The sequence below is a fragment of the Scyliorhinus torazame genome, chromosome 4, assembly GCF_047496885.1.
Source record: "Scyliorhinus torazame isolate Kashiwa2021f chromosome 4, sScyTor2.1, whole genome shotgun sequence".
NCBI classification, from domain to species: domain Eukaryota; kingdom Metazoa; phylum Chordata; class Chondrichthyes; order Carcharhiniformes; family Scyliorhinidae; genus Scyliorhinus; species Scyliorhinus torazame.
Window position 1 is genome coordinate 105,173,757 of NC_092710.1, and position 26,763 is coordinate 105,200,519.

Sequence of the window (26,763 nt, forward strand, 5' to 3'; positions counted from 1 at the left end):
CCAAAAAGGACTTTGTACATTGGCTAGCCTGTTTCGAAGCTTACATCAGGTCTGCACCAGACCCAATTCCGGAAGCTCAGAAGATTCAGATCCTCTGCTCGCGGCTGAGCTCCAACGTCTTTCCACTTATCCAGGACGCGCCGACATATGAAGACGCAATGGTGCTACTGAAGGAAAACTACGCTCAGCGGACTAACACGCTCGACACCAGACACATCCTCTCCACTCGTAGTCAACTTCCTGGTGAGTCAGTGGAAGATTTCTGGCGTGCTCTAATTCCCCTAGTCAGAGACTGTGACTGTCAGGTCGTCACGGCCACAGAACACTCGAATTTGCTCATGAGAGACGCTTTTGTTACGGGGATAGGGTCGGATTACATCCGCCAGCGCCTCTTAGAAGGGGCCACGCTCGACCTCGCGGCAACCAAAAAGCTAGCGCTCTTGCTGACGGTTGCTTCACGCAACATCCAGGCCTACACCCCCGGCTGCATGGCCCACCCCTCCTACGCATCGTGGACTCCGCAGACGGCCACCCCATCAGGGGCCCCACTCAGCCAATCCCATGCCTGTGCCGGCGGCAGCCAACCAACCCCGGGGGCCCCAAATGTTACTTCTGTGGGCAGTCAAAACACCCCCGACAACGCTGCCCGGCCCGGAGCCCCCTTTGCAAGACCTGCGGCAAGAAGGGACACTTCGCTGCGGTGTGCCAGGTCTGCGCAGTAGCCGCTATTGTTCCGACCCCCCCACACGTATGGCCAGTGGGCGCCGCCATCTTGTCCTCCCCGGACCACGTGTGGCCCGTGGGCGCCGCCATCTTGTTCGACCCCCACCACGTGTGGCCCGTGGACACCGCCATCTTGTCCTCCCCAGGATCATCAGGCGCCGCCATCTTGTTTCCCCCACGACACGTGTGGCCCGTGGGCGCCATCATCATACCAGGACCCATGCCCCCGGGCATCCCATTGTCTGCCACCATCGACGACCAGCCGCGTCTCGCCTCAGTCACGAGTGACCAGTCCCGCCCACGCAACCTAGCAACGGCCTGTACCAACGTGAAAATCGATGGACATGAGGGGCGTCATTCTCTGACCCCCCAGCGGGTCGGAGAATGGCCATTGGCCGCCGTGAACCCCGCCCCCGCCGGTTGCCGAAGTATCCGAAGGGAGAAAAGTCGGCGGGGCGTTAATGGCGCCGCTGACGTTGGAAAATGGCACGGGTGTGCGCAAGGCAGCCGATTTTGGGCATGCCGATATTCTCCCTTCCGGATGGGCCGAAGCCCCGTCGACGTGATGACCGTTCATGTTGACGTAAATCAAACCTCCTTTTCATCGGCGTGAACCTGTGCTCCAGGTTCACGCTGACCAGCGTGGAGGTGAGTGACGGCCTGGGGGGGTTGGCCGCTGGGCAGGCGATGGCGTGACCGCAGTCTGAATGTGTGGGGGAGAGGTGTGTCTAGGGTTTTGTGTGCGCGGCGGGGGAGGTGGTTAGAGTGGGCTGGGCTCCGGGGGAGTGCCGGGAGGGGGGTCCGTGCCGGGGAGGGGGATGGGGGGTCCGTGCCGGGGAGGAAGATGGGGGAGGGGGGTCCGTGCTGGGGAGGAGGATGGGGTCCGTGCCGGGGAGGGGGGATGGGGGTCCGTGCCGGGGAGGAGGATGGGGGAGGGGGGTCCGTGCTGGGGAGGAGGTTGGGGTCCGTGCCGGGGAGGGGGATGGGGGGGGGGTGTCCGTGCCGGGGAGGGGGGTGGGGGGTCCATGCTGGGGAGGGGGATGGGGGGGTCCGTGCCGGGGAGGAGGATGGGGGGGGGGTCCGTGCCGGGGAGGAGGTTGGGGTCCGTGCCGGGGAGGTGGATGGGGGGGTTCCGTGCCGGGGAAGGGGATGGGGGGTCCATGCCGGGGAGGGGGATGGGGGGGTCCGTGCCGGGGAAGAGGATGGGGGGGGTCCGTGCCGGGGGAGGAGGTTGGGGTCCGTGCCGGGGAGGGGGATGGGGGGGTTCCGGGGAGGGGGATGGGGGGGTGTCCATGCCGGGGAGGGGGATGGGGGGTCCGTGCCGGGGAGGGGGATGGGGGGGGGTCCGTGCCGGGGAGGAGGTTGGGGTCCGTGCCGGGGAGGGGGGATGGGGGGGGTTCCGTGCCGGGGAGGGGGGATGGGGGGGGGTTCCGTGCCGGGGAGGGGGATGGGGGGGTCCATGCCGGGGAGGGGGATGGGTGGTCCGTGCCGGGGAGGGGGACGGGGGGTCCGTGCCGGGGAGGGGATTGGGGGGGTCCGTGCCGGGGAGGAGGATGGGGAGGGTGGGGGTCCGTGCCGGGGAGGGGGATGGGGGGTCCATGCCGGGGAGGGGGATGGGGGGGGGTCCGTGCCGGGGAGGAGGATGGGGGGGGGGGGGTCCGTGCCGGGGAGGAGGTTGGGGTCCATGCCGGGGAGGGGGATGGGGGGGGCCCTTGCCGGGGAGGGGGGGTGCAAGGGCAAGTGAGTTGGTCCACCTGGCCAGGTGCCAGCCTCCAACAGTTGAACCATTGCAGTCCATGCCACCTGGCTGGGGGGAGGAGGGGGAATGGGCAATGATGACATGTCGTCCCCCCCCCCCCCCCCCCCCCCCCCCCCCCAAACCAGGCCGTCATGTTTTCCGATCATCCAGCGATGTTGGCCGCCGTGGCGGCAGCCGCTAATGTCCATGTTGCCCTGGATGAGGAGGAGGAGGAGCGTGCCAGAGAGACGGCGCAGGCTGCCGCAGAGAGGCAGGCGGCAGCCGCCCAGGCTGGAGGGACACCTGACCGACAGGACAAGGAGGGGGAGGAGGACATCGCGGCCCATGGCAACGGAGGCACCCGAGGGCGCCCCGTGTGTACCGGCCCCGGCAGTCATACCAGGACCTCACGGACCGGGAATGCAGGAGGAGACTCCGGATGAGGCGGGAAACCGTGGCACAAATCTGCCACCTGCTGGCACACCTGTCACCGCGTGGCACTGGCGGGGGACACCCTCTCCCCGTGTCCGTCAAGGTTACGGTGGCCCTGAGCTTTTCTGCAACGGGGTCATTCCAGGCACCGAGTGGGGATCTGTCCGGCATATCGCAGACATCGGTACATCCGGGCAGTGACAGATGCCCTATATGCCATGGCGCACCGCTACATCCACTTCCCTGTGGACCGGGCCAGCCAAGATGCCTGGACCGTGGGCTTCTCTGCCGTGGCCGGGTTCCCCATGGTCCAGGGCGCGATCGATGGGATGCACGTCGCCGTGCGGCCACCTGCAGATAACAGGGCCGTGTTCACCAATAGGAAGGGGACCTATTCGATGAACATACAGGTGGTCTGTGACCACCGCAAGATGATCCTGCAAGTCTGCGCCCGTTACCCAGGCAGTGTACACGACTCATACGTGTTGTCGCGGTCATCCATCCCCAGCATGTACGAGGGATGCCATCCTCGGCTGAGGGGCTGGTTGCTGGGCGACAGGGGCTACCCATTGCGATCGTGGCTGATGACGCCGAGACGGAGGCCACGCAATGAGGCGGAGAACCGCTACAATGATGCCCATGTAGCGACAAGGGGAGTGATAGAGAGGTGCTTTGGCGTGCTGAAGATGCGTTTCAGGTGCCTGGACCTCTCTGGGGGCGCCCTCCAGTATCGGTCAGATAGGGTCGGCCGCATCATTGTGGTGTGCTGCGTCCTGCACAATATAGCCCAGCAGAGGGGCGATGTGCCGCAGGCAGAGGAGGGCGGAGTGGAGGAGCAGCAGGAAGAGGCACAGTCCTCCCCAGATGAGGGGGATGGGGGCAATGGTCAGGGCAGACGGGGTAGACACAGGCGGGTGGCTGTCCACCGTTACCGGCTGGGCCAGCGGGCACGGGACTGGCTGATAGCCGCCCGCTTCACTGACTAGATGGGCGTGGGAATCGGGTAGTATGGCCACAGACCGCACACCATGGCAACAGCCGACCACCCGCACCCCCCACCCATCCACCCACCCAGCACCCTCACCCCCCTCCCCAACCCCATCCACCCCACCCGCATGCACACCAACCCCCCCCATTGCCGATCCACCTGCGGCACAACGGCCGGGCTCACACAGTTGCGGGTGGACGCGTGTCTATTGCAGGCCATGGAGGATGATGACAACCCGCCCTGCGGTGAGCTCCTGGCTCCACATCGTTGGACTATGTCTGACCCATGGCCACAGTACCACCATCCACCCGGACCATCCCTGCATGCGGCTGTGACACTGCAGCGCACGGTCCCGTCCTCTGCCCGGGGGATGTTGATGGCGGCCCAGGGGGAAGGGGGCAGACTCACCTGGGGCTGAGGTAAGACCACCCCTCACACACACACTTGCGCTCAATGTACATGATACCCCCGCACGCTTTGGACAGAGCACAAAGGCAGCTTCTGTAGGTGTAACATTGACTTTAATAACCAAACTAGTTCATGCACGTGCCCTAGCCCCTAAAACTCATCTGTGCCCTGCACCCGTGCCAACTTACTCAGTGTCTAATTGTTTGGCCTTACGGGCCCTTTGACTACGTCTACGTGGTTCCCCAGACGGTACAGCAGAACTGGAGGTGGACTCCTGTGATTCCTGCCCTCTGACACTGGATCCCTTTGGCGGCCGTTTCCTGGGGCGCCCTGGCCTAGATGGGCCAGGCTGCGGCCCGAGCGACTGGGATGGCGAGCTGCCAGCCTGTCCTGCCCGTTGCCCACCCGATGCACCTGGGACGGAAGGGGGGGAAGTCCGATGCACCTGGGACGCCCCCCCGACATCTGGCGCTGCCAGTCCTGGAGGCTCGTTCTGGTATCGACAGGGGTCTGCAGGTTTGAAGCCATGGAGCCCAGGGGGTTGGCAAACCCTGTCTGTGACAGTGCGACGCCGGCTCGCACATGGCCACTGGCGCCGATGCCCTCAGCGATGGCCTGCAGAGACTGGGCCATGGCCTGCTGAGACTGGGCTATGGTGTTGAGCGCCTCTGCCATCTGGCGCTGGCACTGGCTCATGGCCTCCTGTGAGAGGGCAGTCATGTCCTGGGCCACAGACGCCGCCTGCACGGAAAGCCCCAGGCCTCGCAAACCGTTCCCCATGTCTGACACCGTCGCACCCATTGCCTCCACCGCGGACGCCACCCGTGCGGTGTCGGCCTGGGTGGCACGCATGACCGGCACCACTTCCAGCTCCTGGACGCGGGTGGACTCCTCCACCTGCGACTGCAGCCGCCGCAAGCCGGCCGTCACCCTCTTCGCTCGTCTCCGGGTCGGTGGTTGCATCGGATCTATGTGTGGGCGTGGAAACTCCAGGAACCCTGGATCCATCTGGGCGGCAGATGTTCGCTTGGGCTGGGCTGCCCTCCGACCGCCTGGCCACTCTGCTGCTCCTACCTCCACCTGCTGTACCGGGACGGCTGTGTTGTGCGCACCAGTGAGTGTACCAGATGCCTCATCACTAAAGTGCCCAACCGAGGTGAGTGTTTCTGTGATGGTGGAGGGTGTTGGTGACAGCAGTGGCGTTGTGTCGTGCTCTTCGTCCCACTCTGAGTCCATGGCACTTTGGGGTGGGGGTTCGTCTCCACCCATCCACTCTGAGTCACTGTCCGGTATTTCGTCTTCCTGGGTAGTGCTGTCCCGGGTAGGGGTGTCCTGGGCAGTGCTGTCCCGGGTAGTGGTGTCCTGGGTAGTGGTGTCCTTGGTAGTGGTGTCCTGGGTAGTGGTGTCCTGGCTCGGATGTGACGGGGGCCTGTGGCTGCCCCCCTCGTCGCTGGGTGGTCGCTCCCGCACGTGACGGGGGTGTCGTCTCCCTGTTGTCCAGGTCTCTCCGTCTCCCGTGGTGTGCGAGGGGCATCCTGCAGGCGTCGCATGCTGGAGGGTCCGGGTCTCTCTGTCTCCCGTGGCCTCCGAGGGGCATCCTGCGGGCGTCGCATGCTGGAGGGTCCGGGTCTCTCTGTCGCCCATGGCCTCCGAGGGGCATCCTGCGGGCGTCGCATGCTGGAGGGTCCGGGTCTCTCTGTCTCCCGTGGCCTCCGAGGGGCATCCTGCGGGCGGTCTGCATCTGCGGGGATGGGTGCCTGGACGTTTGCTCCTGCGATACACAATGAAGCATGCATGGTTAGACACGCAGGCAGTGATCAGGTGATATGGGGGAGGGGGATATGGGGACGGGCTGTCGGTGGCTCACTTGCTAGTACGCCCCCGACCTCTGCATCAGCAACCTCCCGGTCGTCAGGTCCGCCAGCCAGTTCCAGGGCCCTTTCCTCGTGTTCGGTCAGTGGCCTCTCATCAGCGGGGCCTCCTCCAGTCCTCACATGCTCCCTATTGTTGTGTGCGCGCTTCTCCTGTGGGGGTGGGTGGGTGGGTGAGGGTGGTGGCAGCGGTAAAAGGCAACACTGTTAGGCAGGTATATGAATGCACGCCATCGGTTGCGCGTGCATTGCAGAGGTTACGGTTAGGGCTGGATTCACTTGGGGATATGGGGGATGGGGAGATATGGGGGAGGGGGGATATGGGGAGGGGGGATATGGGGAGGGGGATATGGGGAGGGGTGATATGGGGGAGGGGGATATGGGGGAGGGGGGGATATGGGGGAGGGGGATATGGGGAGGCTCACCCTGCCTGCTCTGACGAGGTCGTTCACCTTCTTGTGGCACTGGGTGCCTGTCCGTGGTGTCAGGGCCACAGCGGTGACGGCCTCTGCCACTTCCCTCCACAGACGCCGGCTGTGGCGTGGGGCAACTCTGCGGCCGTGCCCGGGATACAGGGCGTCCCTCATCTGCTCCACTGCGTCCAGGAGCGCCTCCACATCCCGTGACTCGAACCTCGGGGCTGAGCGGCGGCCAGCCATCCAGTCGGGTGTTCCGGTCGGGTGGGGGGGAGCAGCGTGGCCTTATGAGCCGTCACGCCGTGCGGCGCGTATGACGCTGCACGGCGTGAACCATGTGCGCAAGCGCGGATCCCGTTACGTCGCTGCTAGCCCATTTCGGGCCGGAGATTTTCGACCCGTTTTTCCGACGTGACGCAAGTCGGATTTGCGCCGATTGGCGGACTTTGCGCCGATAACGGAGAATTTCGCCCGAGATCTCCTGCCTGCTGGACTTCGGGAGCACCGCGAGCTTCATCCATCCCGATACGGTAAGGCACTGTTCTCTCGCGGTACACCCCGCCAACCAGAGAATCTCCCTGGCCTCCAGGTCCCACACCGTGGCGATCCGGGGGTACTGCATGGCCATCCTCACTGTCCAGGCAATGGAGTTCAGCGGCTTCCGCCTCTACGTCCTCCCCAACCTCTGCACTGCCTTGCTACTCGGCCTGGACTTCCAGTGCAACCTCCAGAGCCTAACATTGAAATTTGGCGGGCCCCTACTACCCCTTACTGTGTGCGGCCTCGCGACCCTAAAGGTCGACCCACCTTCCCCATTTGCAAACTTAACCCTAGATTGCAAACCCGTCACCACCAGGAGCAGACGGTACAGCGCCCAGGACAGGACCTTCCATCAGGTCCGAAGTCCAGCGCCTGCTTCGGGAAGGCATCATCGAGGCCAGCAACAGCCCCGGGAGAGCCCAAGTGGTAGTTGTGAAAACTGGGGACAAACACAGAATGGTCGTGGACTACAGTCAGACCATCAATAGGTACACGCAGCTCGACACGTACCCACTTCCACGCATATCTGATATGGTCAATCAGATTGCACAGTACCGGGTCTTCTCAACTGTCGACCTAAAATATGCCTACCACCAGCTCCCCATCCGTAAGGTCGACCGCCCATACACTGCCTTCGAGGCAGGTGGCTGCCTTTACCACTTTCTTAGGATTCCCTTTGGCGTCACCAACGGGGTCTCGGTTTTCCAACGGGAAATGGACCGAATGGTTGACCGGTACGGTCTGCGGGCCACTTTCCCGTACCTAGACAATGTCACCATCTGCGGCCACGAGCAGCAGGACCATGACGCCACCTGAGGTACCCTCAATAACGACGCTTGGAGTGTAAACGGTAAAGAAGGCTTTAATAGACTAAGAACTATGCTAGAGCTGAGACATGTGCTAACTGCTGCACAGCCCACAAGGCAGCCCCTTACATCACAGATGGGCGGAGCCAGAGGCGGAGTCCCCAGGGTTCCAAGCCCGGTCTTAAAGGGGACATCACCTTACATGATGACAAGGCAGTAACCGTTCATCACACCAACCTTGCCAAATTTCTCCACACCGCCTCTCTCCTCAACCTAACTTATAACAAGGAGAAGTGCGTGTTCAGCACAAACCGCTTAGCCATCCTCTGCTATGTGGTCCAGAAAGGGTTCTGGGGACCGATCTCGACCGCATGCGCCCCCTCATGGAACTCCACCTCCCCCACTGCCCCAAGGCCCTCAAGCATTGCCTGGGGTTCTTTTCTTACTACGCCCAGTGGGTCCCAAATTATGCGGACAAGGCCCGCCCACTCATTCAATCCACTCTTTTCCCCTAACGGCTGAGGCTCACCAGGCCTTCAACCGTATTAAGGCTAACATCGCCAAGGCCGTGATGCACGCAGTCGACGAGACGTGACCATTTCAAGTCGGGAGCGACGCATCAGACGTCGTTCTAGCCGCCACCCTCAACCAGGCAGGCAGGCCCGTGGCATTCTTTTCACGAACCCTTCATGCCTCTAAAATTCATCATTCCTCCGTCGAAAAAGAGGCCCAAGCCATCGTTGAAGCTGTGCGGCATTGGAGGCATTACCTGGCCGGCAGGGGATTCACTCTCCTCACTGACCAACGGTTGGTAGCCTTCATGTTTAACAACACACAGCGGGGAAAAATCAAGAATGATAAAATCTTGAGGTGGAGGATCGAGCAGTCCACCTACAACTACAAGATTTTGTATCGCCCCGGTAAGCTCAACGAGCCCCCCCCCCCGATGCCCTATCCCGAGGTACATGTGCCAGCGCACAGGTGGACCGACTCTGGACCCTGCACGACAACCTCTGTCACCCGGGAGTCACACGTTTGTACCACTTCATCAAGGCCCGCAATCTGCCCTACTCCGTCGAGGAAGTCAGGGCAATCACCAGAGACTGCCAGGTCTGCGCGGAGTGCAAACCAGCCAGACCGTGCACGCCTGGTGAAGGCCTCCCGCCCCTTTGAACGCCTCAGCGTGGACTTCAAAGAGCCCCTCCCCTCCACCGGCCGTAACAGGTACTTCCTCAGTGTGGCCGATGAATATTCCAGATTCCCTTTCGCCATCCCATGCCCCGACATGATGTCTGCCACCGTCATAAAAGCCCTCAACACCATCTTCGCTCTGTTCGGCTTCCCCGCCTACATCCACAGCGATAGAGGATCCTCATTCATGAGCGATGAGCTGCGTCAGTTCCTGCTCAGCAGGGGTATCGCCTCGAGCAGGACGACCAGCTATAACCCCCGGGGAAACGGCAGATGGAGAGGGAGAATGGGACGCTCTGGAGGGCCGTCCACCTGGCCCTATGGTCCAGAAATCACCCGGCCTCCCACTGGCAGGAGGTCCTCCCCGACACACTGCACTCCATTCGGTCGCTCCTATGCACTGCGACTAATGACATGCCCCATGAACGTCTCTTTGCCTTCCCCAGGAAGTCCACGTCCGGGGTGTCGCTCCCGACTTGGCTCGCAGCTCCCGGACCCGTATTCCTCCGTAAGCACATACAACTCCATAAGGCGGGCCCATTGGTTGAGAGCTACTCCACGCCAACCCACAGTACGCCTACGTAGCGTACCCGACGGCCGCCAAGATACTGTCTCCCTCAGGGACCTGGCACCAGCTGGTTCCACACACCCACATCCCTCCGGCCCGGCGCCATCCTCTCCTCCCCAGGCGCACCCAGCAGCAATCCCCCCCAGGACCATCCGTCCTCCCCCTGCCCACACACGAGGATGAATAGGATTTTGGCACGCTCCCGGAGTCACCGAAGACCAGACCGACACCGGAATCGCCGCCATCCCAACGGCAGATCAAGGCTCCGGACCGACTGAACCTGTAACTTGATCGGGACTCTTAAAAGAAAAACATCATCCTTCTGTATAACTCTCCTCCACCCCCGCTGGACTCAATTTTTTTGTTGTACTTTAAAATATCTACTTATATATAGTTCTCCACCCCCCCCCCGGCCGGACTCAATTTTAACAGGGGGTGAATGTGGTAGTCACCACTGATGTATATATTAGGTGCTTTGTGATAAGGCCCTGTACTACAGGTATGGGGGTAGTTCCCTGCCTGCTGGCTCCACCCAGTAGGCGGAGTATAAATATGTGTGCTCCTCGTACAGCAACCATTTCGCCAGCTGCTGTAGGAGGCCACACATCTTAATGTAGTAAAGCCTCAATTGCATCCAACTCTCGTCTTTGTGTAATTGATCGTGCATCAACGGCCCGTACTCCTAAAGTCTAATAAACCGACAATGTGGATTAGTGAGTCAAACAGCCAACGCTCTCAGGTACCTCAAAGTCACCAGCAGTAGGGGGCAGTGTTTACACCTTGGGACTAATCAGAACTCCAGATGCAAATTGTTCCCCAAAAGGGACACTTTTTTGAAAAGTGCATTTATTTCTACGTTTCCATTCGTATTCATTTGCATATCGCCAAATCCAAAATCTTCCAAAGCAACCGGGCAGCATTTTGGAACTTTTTTTAAATCTTAAATTCTCATTGATTTATTCGATTGGTAATTTGGTGGAGCTTTATTAATACAGATGTAAATGGATTTATCACAAAAGATAAACACTTGAATCAGGGTATCCAGTCGATCACCTGTGAGTAATCCACTTTAAATAACTGCATCGTGACTTTTCAAAATATACAAAACTCTTTGATACTTATTTTGGTAGTTTCTTTTCTAAATTGCATTCAAAAGATTTTAAAACATGCCTGTGGTATAAGATTTTCAAGCCTCTTCACTGGTCCAGAAATGGTCAGAATTAGCAGAAACTCTCTATGTGATTACTTGATCCTAGATGTCACCAGTTTTATGGGCGGAGCTGGCTCCCAGTGAAATTTCTTTTTAAAAAAAGGAACTCGGAAAAACATCGCAGAAACTCAAGTTGAATTTGATGCAGTTTATGCTTAAAATTCTGTGATCGTTTCCCATTGGTTTTAGACAGACGTGCTCAGAAAAACACAACACAGAAACCCCAGGCCCAGCTCACTAATTTGTTCCTGTGTTGCCGTTGCAGCCTCCAAAGTTTCTTCTTTGCCTAGTCCCCTCTGCCACTAATTTATTGACGCCTTAATCTCTGAAGGTTGTTTCTCTGCGGATGGATTATCACAACTCATATTGCTTGCTTGAAAAACTGTTAACAAACCACTTTCTAGAGAATAATTTTCAACCATTGCTATGTGTTCCTGTTGTCTTTTGGTTTCCAGGTGTTGTTAAGTTTGGAAAGATCAGAAACTCTTGATGTTTAATTTTGCCATGCTGGCTGGTACACAAGAAGGGAAGGATTGAACTGGTTCTGTTATGCTTCACATGAGTCCCCACTGAAATTTGATCTCCAGAACACTTACACAGAACACATTAGTTCCTGGCTAAGTGCCGAGCTATTTATGGATAACACAACGCCTTAGAACAACCGTGTTGAAATAACCTTTCCCCCCTAAACCAGTGAGCAATAACACAGATACTGATGTGACCGACTAACTGATGCATTGATATAACCACTGGGATAAATGTGTTATTGAATTTTCATTTTAAACCAAGGTTTACATTTTCTTTTCTATCTCTAAGGTCAAGAAGAATGGGTTGCATCTCGGCCGAGCCTGAAGGCACCAATCCCAAGGTCAAGAGGGACCTACAGAGAACATCCCTATGGTAGATATTGAAGGCAGCCCTTGTCCCACAATAAACACATGACTACATGAGCGTCCTGTGGTCATCATATTAAACAACTACAAGACAAGTAATAGTTCATTTATATTCTTGCCTGGGAATAGCTTCTCTTGGGTACACGTGTGCACTCCTATTTCCTAAAACTTTGATGAAACGTTGGCTTTATTTTATGGCAATAACTCGTAGACTAGACCAGTCAGTCCACAGAACATGCAACAAAGATGCTGTTCCCTTTGATTGTTTCTTTTTTCCTTCTCATTGTTCTCTGTGTAGAAGTATGTTCAATTAGCATGAACTGGTGATGAATTTAAAATCTCCAAGCCCACCACCTGCTCAAGGTGAAAGCTTATTTAGGGATAATGGACGATTGTAACAAGGCTCTTTTTATTTGAATAGGTGATTTAAACAAGTTGTAGATAAGTTGTTTTAAACTGTCTTCTTTTAATATTTGCTAGTTTAAGATGTTCAATATTTAATTTGTAAAATTTATTTTTTTTTAAAATGATGTTTAATGGAATTGAGAACAATCAGCTATGTATGTAGCAATTTTATTAAAGTGATTTGTTCAGTGTTTTAACCTGTATGTGGTGATAAAATTGCATAAAGTTCCATGTGTAAGCTTATCTAAATAGGTGACTTTAATTTGTCAAATACATTTTGCCATAATCTGTCAATAAAGCTGAACTCTTTTGTAAAGAACTAAAATTTGGAATTATTTTATTCTAGTTCTTAAATGTCTGCCTCTTCTGTTCCGCAGGAATTGCCTAAACTGCTGCTACAATATAAACCAAAATGAACCCTTAGTTGGTTTTTAAGAACTTGACACTGTGTAAGAACATAAAAGCTGTATTAACACCCAGTGGATGTAAATAACTTAAAAAAAAGAAAAGTTAATATGCTAACCTGTTTACTTGACTCATCTTTCGTAAACTTTAAGCAGAAAATGTTAGAGCAATAAATGGATTTTAAACTATCCTATAAGCTGGATCTTACTAAACGCAAAACTCTTAATTGACTTGTTTGTGTTAGCATGTCTCTCATGACAATGTAATGGAGATTAACGAGGTAAGATCTCTTCCCACTTTAGCCTGTCTAAATGCCTTGGACCGTTGAATTCTCCTGCACCTTAAATATCCCATCAACATGTGCGTATTACATGGAAACCCATTCTTGTCTTCACTCAAAAAAAAAGGGCATTTAATGCATTATTGAGATGATAATAATTGTCTTTGCCAGGAAATCATCAGTGTCACTGCCCAATTGTTTGACATTCACCTTTTAAAAAACTTTATTTGTAATTTCCAGTGCTAATGTATCTGAATTTCACCGTTCGTGAAAGCAGTTTAGAGGGGCTGATATTTCTTTTTGAGGCAATCAGACATGATGGCTGATTATTAAGAGAATATATCGCAGGACTCAAAGGATGACTAAACGTTAAACACCCTGCAAATACAAGGTAACACTAATAGTAACTCTATAATTTTGCTGCATATGCAACATTTATTTTAAATATTTACAAGTGACGCAGTTACTGTCAGTTAAAAAAGTAAACCTTCCAAAATGTGATAAACAAACGTAGGAATTCTAGGTTATTAAAATGGCTAATTAGCAATAACTAATGACAACGTCATTGTTTCTTTTCAATATATAACCCTGCTTCCGATAAACAAGACTAAAAATGACCAATAATTGTACTGCAGCTCTTGCTAAAACCTCAATTGTGTAAACTGCATCGTAAAAGGGAAAAGCAGAAAGCAATTAGAGTACAATCATTTTTTTTTAGGTTAATCAAAAGTGTTATTGATCTCTAGTTTTTTTGTTAAATATTGAAACGATGGCAGTTTTGTCCTTGTGAGTGGTTTACTTTTTTCATAGTAACGAAAATGCAAGCAGATTACACAGCTTGTGCAAACAAGTGTCTTGAAGCTGGAGTTGCATGCTAAGATGTAATTAGTAACGTACTTTCTTTCTTTGCATTTAAGGGGCAACAGTTCTGTTTTTCAAAATCTGTAATATTTGAAGTGCAACCATGGATTTACCCACTGCTGAAGCTTGCTTCTCTGTTTGTTCCTTTCCAGGTGTCTGGTAGTAGGTTAACCAGGAAAAAGCAGCACCGACGTTAAGGTTCAGGTAGGCAATGCAATGCCGAGTTCAGGGTTAAAACGAAATGCCCCTGAGATCAGTCAGATGGCATTTCTGTCCGCAGCTTGGGTCGGTTAGAGCCTTGTAAGCTTTTGAATTTTAATTAAAGAAGTTCCAAGGTGAACTCTCTTCTAAATTGCATCGCAAGTGTGTGCTTTTGGTCAAAAAGAATTAAACAAATCCTTTTGCGTTTTCTCCATCAGGAGGTGCTGTGGTGCAGTGAGGTGGTGTCCCTGCCTCTTGGCCAGAAACGCCAAATTCAAGTCCCAAGTCAGGACTTGCTTGCCCCAGAGAGTGAATTCGTGACGAGGTTTAATAGACTTATTATTTTTTTAAAATATATTTTATTAAAGTTTTCAAACACAATTTTTCCCCCTCACAAATCAACAAAAATGGTAACATGATAACTGATAGATAACATGGTTTAAATAAAAAAGTGAACTAACAACATAACACAAAATAGTGCTCCCCCCCACCCCTTCACCCCCTCTAGAACAAAAACAATTTACCCCCCCCTTCACTCCCTCCCTCCCCTCCCCCCCCCCCCCCTCCTCTGGGCTGCTGCTGGCTATCTATTTTCCCCCTAACGTTCCGCTAGATAGTCAAGGAACGGTTGCCACCGCCTGGAGAACCCCTGAGCCGATCCTCTCAGCGCAAACTTCATCCGCTCCAGTTTTATGAACCCTGCCATGTCATTTACCCAGGCCTCCACGCCGGGGGGTTTCGCTTCCTTCCACATGAGTAAAATCCTTCGCTGGGCTACCAGGGACGCAAAGGCCACAATATCGGCCTCTTTCGCCTCCTGCACTCCCGGCTCATCCGCTCCCCCAAATATAGCTAACCCCCAGCTTGGCTTGACCCGGACCTTCACCACCTTCGAGATCACTCCCGCCACTCCCCCCCAATACCCCTCCAGTGCCAGACACGACCAAAACATATGTGTATGGTTCGCCGGGCTTCCCCCGCACCTCCCGCACTTGTCCTCCACTCCGAAGAACGTGCTCAACCTCGCTCCCGTTATGTGTGCTCTATGCAGCACCTTAAATTGGATCAGGCTAAGCCTGGCACACGAGGAAGAGGAATTTACCCTACTTAGGGCATCAGCCCACAAACCCTTCTCAATCTCCTCCCCGAGCTCTTCTTCCCATTTTCCTTTCAGTTCTTCTACCAGCTCCTCCCCCTCTTCTCTCATCTCCCGGTATATTTCGGACACTTTGCCCTCCCCGACCCACCCACCCGAAAGCACTCTATCCTGGATCCCCTGTGTCGGGAGCAGCGGAAATTCCCTCACCTGTTGTCTCGTGAATGCCCTCACCTGCATATACCTAAAGATATTCCCCTGAGGCAGCTCATACTTTTCCTCTAGCGCTCCCAAGCTCGCAAATGTCCCATCTATAAATAAGTCTCCCACTCTCCTAATTCCTGCCCGAAGCCAGCTCTGGAACCCTCTGTCCAACCTCCCTGGGGCAAACCTATGGTTGTTCCTGATCGGGGACCACACCGAGGCTCCCAGCACACCCCTCTGTCGCCTCCATTGCCCCTAAATACTTAATGTTGCCACCACCACTGGGTTCGTGGTAAACCTTTTCGGGGAGAGCGGTAGTGGCGCTGTCACCAGCGCTTTTAAGCTCGTTCCTTTACAGGACGCCATCTCCAGCCTTTTCCACGCCGCCCCCTCTCCCTCTATCATCCACTTACGGATCATCGCCACATTGGCGGCACAGTAATAGTCGCCCAAGTTCGGCAACGCCAGTCCCCCTCTGTCCCTGCTACGTTGCAGGAACCCCCTCCTTACCCTCGGGGCCTTCCCTGCCCACACGAAGCTCATGATGCTCCTATCTATTTTCTTGAAAAAGGCCTTAGTGATCAATATAGGGAGACATTGAAACACAAATAGGAACCTCGGGAGGACCATCATCTTAATCGCCTGCACTCTGCCCGCCAGTGACAGCGGTTGCATATCCCACCTTTTGAAATCCTCTTCCATTTGCTCCACCAGCCGAGTCAGATTAAGTCTGTGTAAGGTTCCCCAGCTCCTGGCTATCTGAATCCCCAGATATCGGAAGTTTCTTTCCACTCTCCTTAGCGGCAGGCTATCTATCCCTCTACTCTGGTCCCCAGGGTGTATCACAAAAAGCTCACTCTTTCCCATGTTAAGCCTATATCCCGAGAAATCTCCAAACTCCCTCAATATCTGCATAACCTCTGTCATCTCCCCCACTGGATCCGCCACATACAGCAGTAGGTCATCTGCGTAGAGTGACACTCGGTGTTCCTCTCCCCCTCTAACCACCCCTCTCCATTTCCTGGAGTCTCTCAGCGCTATGGCCAGTGGTTCAATTGCCAGCGCGAACAGTAATGGGGACAGCGGGCATCTCTGTCTTGTTCCCCTATGTAGTCGAAAATACTCCGATCTTTGCCGATTTGTGACTACACTTGCCATTGGGGCCCCATATAGGAGTTTAACCCAGCTGACAAACCCTCCCCGAACCCGAGCCTCCTCAGCACCTCCCAAAGATACTCCCACTCTACCCTATCAAATGCCTTCTCTGCATCCATCGCCGCCACTATCTCTGCCTCCCCCTCTGATGGGGGCATCATTGTCACCCCAAATAGCCGTCGCACGTTGACATTCAATTGTCTCCCCTTTATGAACCCTGTCTGATCTTCGTGCACCACCCCCGGGACACAATCCTCTATCCTCGTTGCCAGCACGTTTGCCAACAACTTGGCGTCCACACTCAGGAGCGAGATAGGCCTATAAGACCCGCATTGCAGCGGATCTTTATCTCGCTTCAGGATTAGTGATGTCGTCGCCTCCGACATTGTCGGAGGTATAGTCCCCCCTTCTCTGGCCTCGTTAAAGGTTCTTACCAGCAGCGGGGCCAACAAGTCCACGTATTTCCTGTAAAATTCCACAGGGAACCCGTCAGGTCCCGGGGCCTTCCCTGCCTGCATGTTCCCCAGCCCTTTGGTCACCTCGTCCACCCCAATTGGCGCCCCCAGCCCTGCCACCTCCTGCTCCTCCACCCTCGGGAACCTTAGTTGGTCCAGAAACTGCTGCATCCCCTCTTTTCCCTCTGGGGGTTGGGACCTATATAACCTCTCATAAAAGGTCTTAAACACCTCATTCACCTTCACTGCTCTCCGCACCGTAGTTCCCGTTTCATCCCTAACTCCCCCTATTTCCCTCGCCGCTGTCCTCTTACGAAGCTGGTGGGCCAACAGGCGACTCGCTTTTTCCCCATATTCATATCTCATCCACTGTGCCTTCCTCCACTGTGCCTCTGCCTTCCCTGTGGTCAGCAGGTCAAACTCCGTCTGGAGTCTTCGCCTCTCCCTATATAGTCCTTCGTCCGGGGCCTCCGCATATCTCTTATCCACACTTAAGATCTCCCTCAGTAATCTTTCCCTCTCTTTGGCCCCTGTTTTCCCCTCGTGAGCCCTGATGGAGATCAACTCTCCCCTGACCACCGCCTTCAGCGCTTCCCATACTACCCCCACTCGGACCTCCCCATCATCATTGGCCTCCAGGTACCTTTCGATACATCCCCGCACCCTTCCACAGACTCCCTCATCCGCCAATAATCCCATATCCAGTCGCCAGAGTGGGCGCTGTTCCCTCTCCTCTCCTAGTTCCAGATCCACCCAGTGTGGGGCATGGTCTGAAACAGCTATCGCCGAGTACTCCGTTCCTTCCACCCTCGAAATCAGTGACCTTCCCAGAACAAAGAAATCTATCCGGGAGTATACCTTATGGAAATGGGAGAAAAAGGAGAACTCTTTGGCCAGCGGCCTGGCAAATCTCCACGGATCCACTCCCCCCATTTGGTCCATAAACCCCCTAAGCACCTTGGCCGCTGCCGGCCTTCTTCCGGTCCCGGATCTAGATCTATCTAACCCTGGGTCTAGCACGGTGTTGAAGTACCCCCCATTACCAGGTTTCCTACCTCCAGGTCCGGGATACGTCCCAGCATCCGCTTCATAAATCCCGCATCATCCCAGTTCGGGGCATATACGTTGACCAGCATGACCTCCATTCCCTGCAGTCTGCCACTCACCATCACATACCTGCCACCTTCAGATGCGTCTCTTGAAGCATGGCCACGTCTGCCTTCAGTCCTTTTAAGTGCGCGAACACTCGGGCCCTCTTAATCGGCCCATTTAGGCCTCTCACGTTCCACGTGATCAGCCGGACTGGGGGGCTGCCCGCCCCCTCCCCTGTCGACTAGCCATCACCCTCTCTGGGCCAGCCCCACGTCCCGGTCCCGCGCACCCACCCGTCCCCCAGGCGGCGCATTCCCACCCCGACCACCTTTTCTCTTACCAGCTCCCTTTCGATCTCAGCAGCAGCAACCCAGTTGTCCCCTCCCCGCCCCCGCTAGATCCCCATCTAGCATGGTTACTCCCCCCATATTGCTTCCGAAAGTCAGCTGACTTCAACTGACCCGGGCTTCTCCCGCTCTCTCCTTGACCCCCCCGTGTGAGGAACTCCCTTCCTCCTTGCGCCTATCTTCCCGCCATCATCTCTCTGGCGCGGGAAAAGAAAAAGAAACCCCGCGCTTTCTAGAACCATCCCGCCCCCCATGGCGTAGCTCCCCCTACCGCCCCGTTCCCATTCCCCATCCTCCGCCTGTGTCTCTTTTTCCCACCCCCCACCGGCGCCCACATTTCTCAGTGTCCCCCCCCTCCCCAATTTACATCTCTATACATCAGCATTGTCGTTTCCCCTCCAACATCAGTCCCTCAGTTCTGGTCCAGTTTCTCTCTTTGAATGAAGGTCCATGCTTCTTCCGACGTCTCAAAGTAGTAATGTCTATCCTGATGCGTGACCCATAATCGCGCCGGCTGCAACATCCCGAACTTCACTTTCTTCTCATGCAGCACCTCCTTGGCTCGATTGAAACTCGCCCTCCTTCTCGCCACCTCCGCACTCCAGTCCTGATACACTCGTATCCCCGCATTCTCCCATCTGCTACTTCGTACCTTCTTGGCCCAGCTCAAAACAACCTCTCTGTCGTTGAAGCGGTGAAATCGCACGACCATCGCCATAGGTGGTTCTCCAGCCTTTGGTCTCCTCGCAGGGACCCGGTGGGCCCCTTCCACTTCCAAGGGGCCCGAGGTTGGCCTCAGCTCCCATTAGCGAGCGTAGCATCGTGCTCGCATAAGCCCCGCCGTCAGCTCCTTCCACTCCCTCGGGGAGACCCAGGATCCGGAGGTTCTTTCTCCTTGATCTATTTTCCAGGACTTCAATTCTTTCGATGCCCTTTTTATGGAGCGCCTCGTGCGTCTGCATTTTGACCGCGAGGCCCAGGATCTCGTCCTCGTTGTCCGTTACCTTCTGCTCCACCACACGGAGTCTATCTCCTGGGCCTTTTGTGTCTCCTTAAGCCCCTCAATTGCTTGTAGCATCGGGGCTTCACCCTCCTTTTTTAGCAGCTCCACACACCGTCTTAAAAATTCATCCTGGTCCGGTCCCCATGTCGCCTGGGCTCCCTCCGACGCCATCTTGTTCCTTTCTTTCCTCTGCCGCTGCCCTCGAGGATCCTCCGTGATCTGGCCACCGCCGCCGATCTTTTTCTTCACACTGCGGGGGGGGGGGACTCCCTGTTGCTTCACCCCACACCGGGTTTTGTCGCAGAAAATTTCCCGTTGGGGCTCTTAAAAGAGCCCGAAGGTCCGTCAAAGCTGGAGCCGCCAAAACGTGCGGCTTAGCTGGTCATCGCCACAACCAGAAGTCAATAGACTTATTATTGACTGGGAATTCTCTCTGCCATTCTGCAAAGGGGGGGAAAAAAAGTGTGTGAATTTTCCTATAAAATTAATCCAGCTGCAGTTTTACTTTAGGCGTGAGAGCTGTTTAATAGATTTAGTCGTACACCAAATCGCCAGAACTGATCGCAGCTGTCTGATTGTGTAGCCTTTACATCCCAGGTTATAACCACATTGACAGGATGTGGTGGTGGGAGGCAGTGGCACTACACAGTGGCAGCACGGTGGTTAGCACTGCTGCCTCATAGTGCCCGGGTTCAATTCCGCCTTGGGTGACTGTCTGTGTGGAGTCTGCACATTCTCCCCGTGTCTGCGTGGCTTCCACCCCCCCATAGTCTAAAGATGTGCAGGTTATGCTAAATTACACCTTAGAGTCCAAAAGATTAGGTCGGCTTATGGGGTTTACGGGGATAAGTTGGAGGTGTGGCCTTGAGTAGGGTGCTCTTTCCAAGGGCTTGTGCAGACTCGATAGGCCGAATGGCCTCCTTCTGCATTGTAAAATTCTGTGATTCTATAAGGTATGAGGGTCAGAAACACAAAGCGGTGATGGCATAGTGGTGTTGTCACTGAGCTAGTAATCCAGAGACCCAGGGAAATGCTCTGGGGACCCAAGTTTCAATCCCAACATGGCACTATTCAATCAAAATCTGGGATTAAAAGTCTAATGATGACCATGGAACCACTGCCAGTCTGTTTCATTAGTGCCCTTTAGAGAAGGAGATCGAATGACTCCAGATCTGCAGCAATGAGGTTGACTCTGAAATGGCCGAGCAAACAGGATCATTTGGGCTATAAATGTTTGCTCAAACAGTGTTGCACATAAACAAATGAAAAATACAGGCAACACTCCAAAGATGTGCAGATTGGGTGCTAAAATTGCTCTTACTGTCCAACGGTTAGGTGGGGTTACGGGGATAGAGCGGGCGATTTGGCCTAGGTAGGATGCTGTACCGGAGGACTGGTGCAGACATCAAGAGTAGTTAATATTATACAAGGAACCAAATGGCCTCCCTCTGCACTGTAGGGAATTCAGCACATTCAATCTGTGATGGCAGCCACCTTATTGGGTGTAGGTGAAAGGGGCAGGTTTAGCACAGGGCTAAAGAGCTGGCTTTTAAAGCAGACTAAGGTAGGCCAGCAGCACGGTTCAATTCCCGTACCAGCCTCCCTGAACAGGCGCCGGAATGTGGCGACTTGGGGCTTTTCAGTCACTTCAGTTGAAGCCTACTTGTGACAATAAGCAATTTTCATTTCATTAAACTCATTGGGACAAGCTTCCTTTTTCTGCTAAAATTATTTTATATAACCATAAACATGAAACCTTCCCTGAACCAACCCTGAGCAAGAAACCTTCTAGAACAGGATTATTTTTTGTTTCTCGTTCCACTCAACAGTATTGCTGATATATTCGCGGATGGATAAGCTAGTGCAGTTTGATGGAGACAACTGGGATCAGTTTAGCGGCAGGAATAATCATTTCAGTCCACCTCCTGTGAGCAGTCTGATTTTGTAATCACTGAAAATTACTTTTTCAAAAAACGACTGAATCATTTATTATTTTCATGGGCATACTAGTCAGTTTGTGAGCAAAATTAAATATCTTGTGATACGGAAGCATTTTTAAACATACCTGGTTTCCGAAGAGACTAAGCAAAATTTGGAGAGCCTCCTTGAACCTGTACAATTGGTGGAATGTCATAGTTCTGTTCGGAGGATGTGGAGAGTTTGTGGGTTGCGGTCTATAGCTGAATTGAACCTGAAACCGATCGAATAGATTGCAGAAAACCCCATAATTAGTGGTTTGGGGCATGTGTTTAAAATTGCTCAATTTGTTGTGTTTGGATGGCATTGATATCGCTAACTTGACTCTGTGGTACCTAGACCTCGATCCATGGGCAGCGCGATCGCACAATAGTTAGCACTGTTGCTTCGCAGTGCCAGGATCCCAGGTTCGATTCCTGCCTTGGGTCACTGTCTGTGGAGATGTGGAGTCTACACGTTCTCCATGTGTCTGCGTGGGTTTCCTCCGGGTGATCCGGTTTCCTCCCACAAGTCCCGAAAGACGTGCTTGTTAGGTTAATTTGACACCCTGAACCTTCCCTCAGTGTACCCGAACAGGCGCCGGAATGTGGCAACTAGGGGCTTTTCACAGTAACTTCATTGCAGTGTTAATATAAGCCTACTTGTGACACTAATAAAGATTATTATTATTGACCACACGGCTAAATCTTCTCCACCTCCCAGGTTTATGCAAACTTCCAGTCAAGCGATCTCATTGAGGCTTTAGATGCTCCACAGAAATTCGATTGTGGCCATTTTATGACAGCCAGTTCGGTTCCGCCATGCATTGCAAGTAGTTCACAGTCCATATTTTCCATTCACCCTTGTGTTGTGGCTCCTGTACATCATCGGTCTTCATTTAAACCATTGACATATTGTGCAGAAAAAGGATAAAAGCGTTGATAGCCTGTCGAAAGTGCCTTAAAGCACAGACATTATTGTCTCTGTTCGCCAAAGTGTAACTCATGCATCATTGGTATTTACTGTGCTGTTCTTTATATGCTTTGCAGGATGACTGAGGACAGCGGTTAAATTCTCATAGCGAAGCAATTGGTGCATGCTAGATACACATGGATCTAAATAACGTCTTATGGTGACTGGTCCTATGCTTTGGATTTGAGGCCAGTAAGAGATCAGCCATGATCTGATTGAATGGTGGAGCAGGCTCAAAGGGCTGAATTGCCCACTTCTGCTCCTAACACCTATGTTCCATTGCTAAGTGAATATGGCGATCATTGTCCTTGGCAGGGCTCAAGATAGAAGACTGGACTCAATTCAAAAAACATAGAATAAAGAGAGAAAAATGAAGACGCACCTTTATTGTTCTGTGTGACTGTACCACTGGCTAAGGTGACTACGGCACTGTGGATCATTAGCGCAATTCAACCTACCCCTAACTCTGACAGCTCACTCAGATTCCGTAACAGCTTTCCACTTGATATGCAGATGACCTTATTGATCGTTCTGTCGTTTATTGGTGCTCGAATTTACAATGTTCTTTTTGGGGCAAGGCTTTTCTCTACCACAATAATGAGCAGATGGTGGAAGCTTATCTTCACACAAGTTCAACTGTTGTTGTGTAGATATCGATACTCCAGATCTGCAGTGATCTCAATGGAGAAATAGCTTGATCTTCCACCTTTCGTGAGTAATGAGAAACAAACAGCCAGGGCTCAGTCAGATTTGGGATTTCATCATAATTGAACAAATATTGCATTGAACTGACAGCTCATGGGCGGCACGGTGGCACAGTGGTTAGCACTGCAGCCTCACAACGCCAGGGACCCGGCTTCGATTCTAACCTTGGGTGACTGTGTGGAGTTTGCACGTTCACCCCGTGTCACCGTGGGTTTCCTCCAGGTGCTCCAGTTTCCTCCCACAGTTCAAAGATTAGGTGGATTGGCCATGCTAAATTGGCCCTTACTGTCCAGGGATGTGCAGGTTTGGTAGGATTACGGGGATAGGGCGGGGCAGTGGGGCCTAGGTAGGGTGCTCTTTCAGAGGGTCGGTGCTGACTCAATGGGCCAAATGGCTCCTTCTGAACTGTAGGAATTCTATGTTTTAGTTCTAAACAGGCCAAATTGGCTTATGTGGATGTTGATGCTCTATCTGTGCCTCCTCCTTTCTAACCCCAACATATCTTCGATTCTTTTCTCCCGCATGTGTTTATTTGGCTTCCCCTATTGTAAATGGTCTGTACCTTTACAATAGAATCATAGAATTTACAGTGCAGAAGGAGGCCATTTGGCCCATCGAGTCTGCACCGGCTCTTAGAAAGAGCACCCTACCCAAGGTCAATACCTCCACCCTATCCCCATAACCCAGTAACCCCACCCAACATTAAGGGCAATTTTGGACACTAAGGGCAATTTATCATGGCCAATCCACCTAACCTGCACATCTTTGGACTGTGGGAGGAAACCGGAGCACCCGGAGGAAACCCACGCACACACGGGGAGGATGTGCAGACTCCGCACAGACAGTGACCCAAGCCGGAATCGAACCTGGGACCCTGGAGCTGTGAAGCAATTGTGCTATCCACAATGCTACCGTGCTACCCGTACAATAACTACTCTACCAGCTGGATTTTACACACAGCCCCAACCCCCGGCCAGGCGTGTATTCAGTGCAGGGAGATGAGCATGTAAAATATGACCGGTGGATGGTCTACAACCTTCTGGTCCACCCCTGACCCAGTTCCATGATACAGGGGGTGGGTAAGGTGCCCCTTATCCCACCCAATTAAGGACCTTAATACTGTCATAATACACTGAGCAATGGAAGGTGGACGAGAATGGGATTTTCAAAGTTGATGAAACGGCAGGTACATCCTTTGGGGAGTGCCCATCAGGGGTACCCCCCCCATCTCTCTAAGATTTACCACCCTCTCTGTGTGCTTCCCATGCCTGGCCTCCAAAGCCCACCACTCCCTCCCCCCCCCCAACCCCTCTCACTAGGGTGCCAGATCCCTCCCCACCCAAAAAGACCAATCTACCAATCTCCAGTACCCTAACACTTCTTCGTGGACCCCCTTCAAGCCCCAGCAGCGCCCACTACGGAGCTGCTGGCCAATCGGATTTTACAATCGATGCAGGGCGGCCTTTTTAAAGTCAGTCAGTTTGCAACCGCGTTTTCTTACTGTCCACTGTGAAATTCAGCCATACATGATATAAGTTCCGCATTTCCACCACGCTCTGGGTGACGAAAATGTAAGTTTTAAGGTTCAAGAGTCACGGATACACCAAAATAGGCGGTCGAGAACTCTTAAGTGATTTTAAGGTAGTTTATTCAGTCTATTAAGAAGCAACAGCTTAGATATAGCAGGTAAGCTAATTGTCCCAGCGTGCTGATCTCTGTAGCTTGTGACGGTAGCATTCTGCTCATTAAAGAAGTGTTTGGAAGCTCCTCTCCTCCATCTGAAGAAAGCAGCTGGCTGACAAAGACTGCCCTCACCTCTGGGCCACCTTTGATCCATTTTATTTCCTGGGGCTGGTAGTTCACTCTGTATTACTCACCTGTTCTCACCTTTCTGACCAATGAATACAGAACAGGTACCAAAGGCATCAATGGGCTTATCACTTTCTCGTTGTCCTTCACCTTCACTCGAGGTCACCTTTTAGCTTACATCATGCTGAAGGCCACTTGATAGCCCATTCTGGAGTCTTCTATAGAGAAGAGGGTGCTCAAGGTGCCAGAAGATTCCTTCTAATGAATTCAGAAATGTTGGGTGGAACAGTGGTTAGCACTGCTGCCTCGCGGCCCTGGGTCACTGTTCGTGTGGAGTTTATTGTCTGCGTGGGTTTCACCCCCACAACCCAAAGATGTGCAGAGTAGGTGGATTAGCCACGCTAAAATTGCCCTTAATTGGATTTTTTTTTTTAAAATGTTTTTAATGAATTCAGAAATGTTTTGTTTGGCCTCAGTCCCTGGCTGCTAAGATTGGCTTTTTTCCCCAAACAGAGAGAGAAAAATAAAGCATACAACCTTCTGCCAGAGGGTCACAATGTTATGCCTGCTAATTCTATAATAAGTCACAATACCTCACAACAAGACAGTCATGAGGATCCTGCCAGGGAAACCAAGCATGAGATAGTAACGCCGCACTTGGAATCAGATCAGCTGTGCTTCCTCTCTCTGCATGGACATGTGTATGAGGAGTGTGGGTGACGGGAATAACTCTGATTATTGAATCTATTCTTCACAGCAAGCTGATGCTGGTCAACGATCCTGGGGAAGATCAAGAACGAGCAACGCTGAAAACAACCAACAGGTCAGGAAGCATCTGTGGGGAGAGAAACAGGGATAATGTTTCGGGCTGATGTCTTATTGTCTGAATTGAAAGATGTTGGAGATAAACAGCTTTTAAGCAAGGACAGAATCATTACAACTCCACCATCATCCCTTTTGTCATTTAATCTCTTCTGCCGCCCACCCTATCACAAACCTTCCCTCTTGTGCTTTCCTTCCCTCCTCTTTCTTCCTCCCGCTCCCTCGCCCTCCTTTCCTTGCCTCTGTTCTTCGTGTTACACATTGAACTTCTTCCAATTCAGAGGACACGGCATCAACCTGAAACGTTGGCCCTGTCCTCTTAGTTACAGGGAGGTGGAACGGCTTTCAGTGGCTCCGATCTACTAGCAACGCTGAGCTTTGAATTTAAAAGCCAGACCTCATTTCAGATTTGAGCTGCCGGTGGGGATGGGGGTGGGGGGGGGGGGGGATTTGGCAGTGGGGAGAGATTGCCGGGGATGAAGTGCAGAGAAAGAAGAATCATGAAGGAGGGGCATCCCCCAGGAAGGTGGGGGGTTGGGGGAAGATCACTGATGGGAAAAAGATAGAGAAGAGAGCATGGCTGGGAGAGAAGAGGGCACATGGTTGGGGAGAAGAAGACACTGGGGGACAAGAGGATACGACTTGGGTTGGGGGGGGATTAGGGGAGCGAAGATGGAGGTGTGGTAAACAGGGAATGGGTTAGAAGAGGGTACTGGGGCGGAGGAGGGCATGTGGGCTGCTTTAGAGGGCACAGGTCCAGGGCAGAGAGTGCACAGCCGCTGGGGAAAGGTAGCAGGGCCAGACTTTTTGTGGTCGTTAAAAGACTACCCCATTAATTTTGTTTTGTTTCTCCACAGATGCTGCCAGAGCTGTTGAATGGTTCCAGCAATCTCTCTTTTAGATTCTAGCTTTGGCAGTATTTAAGTCTGCAGTGAAAGGGCACAATGCCATATATTTCTGCATTGTAATCGTAGGGACGGGTGGGCCATATTGCCGTTCGAGCTCCTTCCACCATTCAATTTAGATCAAGGCTAATCCACATCGTTTACCTGCCTAGATTCCATATTCCTTTCGGTTGGTCAAAATCTACCACTCTCCGATTTCAGATTATCAATTGATTATTAGCGCCTCCTGCTCTTTGGGGTGAGGGAGTTCCATACTGTCGCCACCCTTTGTGTTCAGAAGCAGTCCTGAGCATCTCTCCTCAAATT

General features: G+C 53.1%; 1 protein-coding gene across 8 annotated transcripts in view; it reads left to right on the forward strand.

Moving 5' to 3' along the window:
- Positions 1 to 25,955, forward strand: part of LOC140410367 (KH domain-containing, RNA-binding, signal transduction-associated protein 2-like) — an 824,701-nt gene extending 798,746 nt beyond the window's left edge. For 2 of the 8 annotated variants that reach the window (XM_072498399.1, XM_072498402.1), the window contains one exon: positions 11,708 to 12,508. In XM_072498399.1, the coding sequence (XP_072354500.1) occupies positions 11,708 to 11,802 (95 nt within the window). In that variant the 3' untranslated portion in view covers positions 11,803 to 12,508. Of the gene's footprint in view, positions 1 to 11,707; positions 12,509 to 13,887; positions 14,096 to 22,293; positions 22,634 to 25,487 lie in introns of those variants that run through there. The other 6 variants (XR_011940630.1, XR_011940629.1, XR_011940628.1 and 3 more) reach the window with 6 other exon arrangements.
- The last annotated feature ends 808 nt before the right edge of the window (positions 25,956 to 26,763 follow it).